The following is a 6,909-nucleotide window of genomic DNA, read 5'->3' on the forward strand; positions in this document are numbered from 1 at the left end:
CCTTAGTGGTCCACTTAGTCACTTAATCATATAATAAAGTAATTATTCATTTATTCCACATTTAACCCATAATTTCTACTATTTATTTTAGGTACTACCAATTTAATTTTTTATTTTATTTTCTAAGTGTAATACTATTTATTTTTAATGGACATTTAGGTCAAAAGACACTTCGGGATGTCAAATGACCATAATGCCCCTGTTCGGGTGGCATTCTGATTTTTCTGTATTAGGGTTTTGTCTGTTTTTCGATTTCTCACTTTTCTTTGTACTAATTATTTAATTTTTCTTTGATATTTCTAATGATATTTATTCTTCAACAAGGGTCTATTTATGTCCTAAAAATGTTTTCCGTGGTTCCCATGATCAGTACGACCAACGGTCCACGCCGTGACTTCCAGTGATCACCCATCGTTAGGTTTCCTACTGCTTAACTTGATCACATTTCTTTGCAATAAATTTTCCTATGTTTATCTTGAACTTTCTTTTCTTTTATTTCATTATTTTATGTCTCCTCACTCTCATTGAAGTGTGGTTCTAGGCATCCTAGCTGTCCGGACAACACTGGTCACTGGAGCAGCAGAACGCACTACCAAACTTAGGGGTGTTACATTCATATATATAAAATAGATAAATTCTTTTTATTATATTGCCATGTGAATGTACTTTTTTTAATTTTATCACGTAATATTTACCATATATAGAGATTAATATGCTTTACAATTATAGTAGTCATAATATTTTATGTTAAGTATTTAACTTTCATTTTATTTTCTTTTTAAATATTATTATTATTATTATTATTATTATTATTATTATTATTATTATTATTATTATTATTATCTCAAATTTCATATTTATTTAATTAATTTTTCTTAATTATAAAATTTTTGTACATTTCCTTTTTAATGTTCCTTATATTTTGTACATATCATTTAATTATAGAAATTTAAAAGTTATATATCTTAAAATTAATTAAAAAAATTAAACTTTATGTGGTGTAACCATGTGGACATATTTCTTCTTGGTGCCACGTGGTCCTTTTAAATAAAGATGATTGTACTTTAAAATTATAATGGTTATTACCTTTTACATTGAGTATTTAATTTTCATTTTATTTTTATATATATTATTTATTTTAATTTCAATGTTTATTTAATTATTAAATCTATTTATATATATAAAGTAAATATATCTTTTTCATTGTGTTGTCTTATGAATAGATTTTTTTTCTTAGTGTTATCATATGATACTTATTATATAAAATCATTATATTTTATAATTATAATAATTTTTATTTTTTTATTATAGTAATTATTATTTTTATAATAAGTATTTAATTTAATTTAATTTTGTTATCAACATTCTCATTTTAATTTCATTATAAATATTTTTATTCTTGATATTGTTATCTTATTTTTCACGTTTATTTAATTAATTTTTATTCATTTATTTAATTTATAAAGAATATATACTTTTAGTAAAGTTACTTTTTAATATTTCTTGAATTTTTTTAAAATTTCATTTATTATAAAAAAATTAAAAATTTATATCTTAAAATTAATTAAAAAGTTAAAATTATATTAAAAAGTATAATTTTAAATCTATTGGAAACACACAATCATTTGACTGTACAATCCAAAGGGGGCATTAAAATTTACACTTTGTTGGGTAGCTGGGAAAGGAGAGGAAGAAAAATAACAAGGGAAAAATAAAATTAAAAAAACATTTTCATTTGTTTTAATAGAAGAAGAAAATTAAAGAGAGAAAAAAATTTATTTTATTTTTTTTAATTATTTTTTTAATTTGAAAAGAAAATAAAAAATCAAAGGATAGCTTATTCTTTGTTATTTTTTATTTTAAATTATTTATTTTTTACTTATCTAAATATAAAAAAGATAAATAATAAAAAAATTTCTCCATCTTTTATTTTTATTCCTCTTTAATGATTTATCCAAACAGTGTGTTACCGTGCATCATACATAAGTTTTTTTTTTTCTTTTTAAATAATAGAGAATGAAATCAATAATTTTTATACAGAATGAACACATATTCTAGGAGGCCGAAATAATATCAACGGGTGACGTGTCATTTCAAATTAAATATTTGCTGTGAATGTACCGGTGACAGCCGGTCGTAGATTCCCACCACTCCTTCCATATAACATCTCTGCTTCCGAATATTTACTTCCCGCGCCACACTTGTGAGGAAGAAAGAAAACAGAGAGCGAGAGAAGCGACTCATTCTTCTCACTTTACCTTCTTTCCATCTTCTTCACCGGAGAATTTTTCCAGGTCTCGGCTAATCTTTCCAGTGGTCCTTAAAGTTACATTATTAACCAGGTGATTTTGTTAATTTAGAATATTATTAGTGATAAAATACTGCACTCAGATTTCATGCACTGATTCGCCAGTATTCTATCTGTTAATTGGATTATTTTATTGTAGTGCTAATCGCTTTAATTGATGAGCTCACGTCATGGATTGATCCATTTGTTTATACTTTTGTAGTTTTGAAAAATCGTTTAAAATTTTGACTCTCGTTTGCTTTTTCTAAGACACTGTTTGGTTGATGAGAAAATCTGCTGAGATTTTCATCGTCTGAGATCTGTGTAATGCTGTATTTTGTTTTGAATTGTTTTGAAATTGAAAATTAGGATGGAAGTTGGCACGGAAGCGAGAGGCGGTGATGAAGGTGTCAGGAGGAGAGGTTGCTCGTGCACAACGAACGATTTTCTCCCCGAGGAGTCGTTCCAAAGCATGGGCAACTACTTCCAGGCACTTCGTGAGACTCCAATGCGGTTCAAGGAGAGGCTCCTCGCCAGATCCATGGACTCTACCGAGATCAATGAGGTCAAGGCGCGGAGCGAGCATGAGATGAAGAAGAACCTGAACTGGTGGGACCTCATCTGGTTCTGCATCGGTTCTGTCATCGGCTCTGGTGTCTTTGTCCTCACCGGACTTGAGGCAAAAAAAGATGCTGGACCTGCCGTTGTCTTGTCTTACGTAGCTTCAGGGGTCTCCGCTATGCTCTCCGTCTTCTGTTACACCGAGTTCGCTGTAGAAATTCCTGTTGCAGGTACACGATTTAGAATTTTGGCAGCTGTATAACCGGGCAATTTACAACTGGAAAAAAAAAAAAAGTAATTTCAAAATTATTTATCGAAAAAGGTGTTTTAGTTGATGCAGAGAAGAGAAAAGGTAGAGCTGGTCGTAGTATAGTGACCAGTAAAATCATAAGTAAAAAATAATACATTTGTTAAAAAAAGTTGTTGAATGTAATTTAAAGTAGTTTTGATTATTAGACGTTCGTATAAAAAGTGTCTAATTATTTTTTATTTTTAAAAATATGTATTAATTTTTAAAAATTTTTTTAATTATAAAATTATCTATATTTTTATAAAATAATTTTAAATATTATAACTATTTATAAACAAGTTATTATATTTTTATAATTAATAAATATATAAAGATTAATTTATAAAATTAAAAAATTATTATTTATTATATATACAAAATTTAAAAATTATATATAAAATTAATAACTATATAATATAAAAAATTTAAAAATATTAATATTATTTATATGTAAAGAAACATTAATATTTATTTAATAAATTAATAAAATTAGTATAGTGAATAAATTATATTAAATATTTTATAAATATTTAAAAATTGGTATTATTTAGTATTTATTAATTTAACAAAATATTAAATTATGATAAATATTATTAATATAAATTAATAAAAAATATGAATAAATAATTGTTGAAATAAATTATTTAAAAATAAACAAAATAATTTATAAATATTAATTAATATTTGTGAAACGTGAAATTAAAAAAAATCAAGATAAACAAAATAATAAAAATAATTTATACATATTTTAAATATAGTTTCAATGTTTAATAACATAAAATTTTGATAATTAGTATATAATAAATAGCTTTTAATAATTATTAATCAATGAGTTATATGGAAATAAAAAATTGATAATTAGACAATCGAGTTATTTTTTAATTTATTTTATTCTATATATTCTTACTAATTAAATAGATTTTCACTAAAATATTTATATATTACTTATTTTTTTTTTTTTTAAGTTGCCACCTTTTAAAGTGAAAGCCTAGATATTTATAAAAATCTACCTTAAACTCAACCAAGAATCTTTCATTTTTTTCTTTAAATTAGATTTCATCAAATCTATATATATTAAAATTTATAAAATAATTCAATTTTTTGTGATTATAAGACTTTATTGAGCTGCCCTAGTCTAAAGATTTTAATGCAAATTCTAATTGTTATATAATTCAAATTACTCATAAGATTGTGATATTGTCCAAACTTGATAAATTATAAATTAAAGAAATAATATATATATATATATATATATATATATATATTACTTTTATTATTTTATTTATCTTTAATTTATTTATTTCAACCATTATTTATTGATATCTTTTTTTAATTAATATTAATAATATTTATCACAATTTAATATTTTTTTAATTAATAAATACTAAATAATACCAATTTTCAAATATTTATAAAATATTTAATATAATTTATTCACTACACTAATTTTATTAATTTACCAAATAAATATTAATGCTCATTTTTGTATAAATAATATTGGTATTTTTAAATTTTTTAGGTTATATAGTTATAATTTTATATACAATTATCAAATTTTTTATGTACAATAAAAATAATAATTTTTAAATTTTTACAAATTAATACTTATATGTTTATTAATTATAAAAATATAAGGGCTTATTTATAAATAATTATAATATTTAGGATTATTTTGTAAAATATATAGATGATTTTGTAATTAAAATTTTTTTTAAAGATCTTAAAATAATTAATACATATTTTTAAGAATAAAAAAGTAACTACTTTTTCAATAATTATATATTTTTTTTAATTTTTTATTTACTAATAGCTACTTATACTAATGACCAATTCTCTCCCTTCTTTACATCAGCTAAAATACTCCCTTCTAGTAAATAATTTTAAAGTCACCTCTTTTGATAATTTTTTTTTCTAATCCTTATCCTTTGATAAATTGACCTGTATAACAAAATAACATATATATATATATATATATAATTTATATCGCTTCCTATTATATATTTTATATAAATTAAATAGAGATGAAATTAATTTTAATATTAATTAATATTTTTTGAACACAAATTAATATTAAACTAAATGTGATAATGCATTGAATATTAATTTTAAATCTCAGGTTTAAAGGTCAAATTCTCATACTTTTTATTACCCATGATAATTATATACGATTTGATTTGCTCATAATGATAGAATTACTTAATTATTAGTATATTGTTTTTACTTGGTCAACATTGAGTGTTAAAATGTTTAGGGTGTTTTTCTTTGGACAAGGAATATAATTGTAAATTTTAATTATTATATATTTATTTATATTTATCATTTATTTTTAGTTTATTATAATATAATATTTAATATAGATAGACATGATAGGCGGAAGACTTGTTTAGATAATACAACCAGTGTGTGCTTGACCTTCAGCTGGCACATGCTTACAATTACAGTTATCGATGGCGACAAATTTTTCTTCTTTAGTGAATTAGATATGGCCAGTTTTTTAACTATGTATAGCAGTCGAGTTGGTTAGCGTTGTAAATAATTCTACTGGAAAGAGATTGTACAAAATAAATCGTACTACCCCACCCTTTTTTTTTTTTAAAGAGACTGGCATTCAAACTCACATTTTCCCTACCGTTTAGTGATAATATGGCGGCGGACTAAACTATTCCATTTAACCATAAAGTAGAGCTGCGTTTACATTGTAAAATTGTCTTACTGGAGTTGCGTCTGCAACATATTCAGAAATTATAGCCTAACTATAGTATATTCGGAACATATAAAAATAATACTCTTTTTCTCTCCTGGATCTCGGATTGTGAGAAAATGTATATTTATATTAAAAAAACTTAATAATCTTTTGAAATTTAAATAATACTTTCTTTAATCATTTTAAAAATATTAAAAGAAAGGACATAATATGAATTTAGTTCAAAATAAAAAATAAAAAGGTCAGTTAAAATTTTGATATATATATATATATATATATATATATATATAAACTCGAACCCTTTTGGCTTTTGCGATTTAAACGGTAAAATTTCAATTTTTATATATTTTTTTTAATTTTAAAAATTATTATTATTTATTCCAAATTTTTTAATATATTTTTCTACTCTATTTTTTGACTGATCCAACTTATTAATATTATCAACTCTTTCTAAATTTTATTTTTATATACATAATGCATCAAAATTTTTATTAATATTTTAACATTTAGATTAAATTGGTAAAACAAAAAAAGATTGGATTTTTTTTTTTTGTGATAGACATTTTTTTAAATAATTTTGGGAATGTTATGAAAATAGAAAATTAGGAGATGAGTTCAATGCATACTTCAACCGTTGATTGTTATTATATTGATTGTATTAGACAAAACAAGTAACGACAGATTAAGTTAGATGTATATATTAAATAAAAAATTTCCCTTTCTCCATATCTTTTTGATTAATTTCTCGCTATTTTTGCATTATTATGGTTTTCGTTTCTTCTAATCCGAAATCATCAAGCTATTAAGTTGTAGCTTTTCTGGTCCCTTCCCCAGAAAGAGTGAAATAAAAAAGTATTAATAGTTTTCTCTTTTCCATGATCAGGTGGTTCATTTGCTTACTTGAGGGTAGAGCTAGGTGACTTCATGGCCTTCATTGGAGCTGGCAACATCCTCCTTGAGTACGTCATTGGTAGTGCTGCTGTGTCTCGGTCATGGACGTCTTATTTCGCCACTCTCTGCAATCACAAACCTGATGAATTCCGGATCATAGCCCATAGCCTGCCTGAT

General features: G+C 23.6%; 1 protein-coding gene across 1 annotated transcript; it reads left to right on the forward strand.

Moving 5' to 3' along the window:
- Positions 1–2,063: 2,063 nt before the first annotated feature.
- Positions 2,064–6,909, forward strand: LOC131171756 (cationic amino acid transporter 1-like; the record flags this gene model as incomplete). The annotated part of the gene is given in 4 exon segments (XM_058131654.1): positions 2,064–2,247; positions 2,318–2,342; positions 2,657–3,078; positions 6,725–6,909. Coding segments are annotated over 2 exon segments (606 nt in total), but the record flags the coding sequence as incomplete, so codon positions are not given.

The sequence above is a fragment of the Hevea brasiliensis genome, chromosome 13, assembly GCF_030052815.1.
Source record: "Hevea brasiliensis isolate MT/VB/25A 57/8 chromosome 13, ASM3005281v1, whole genome shotgun sequence".
NCBI lineage: Eukaryota > Viridiplantae > Streptophyta > Magnoliopsida > Malpighiales > Euphorbiaceae > Hevea > Hevea brasiliensis.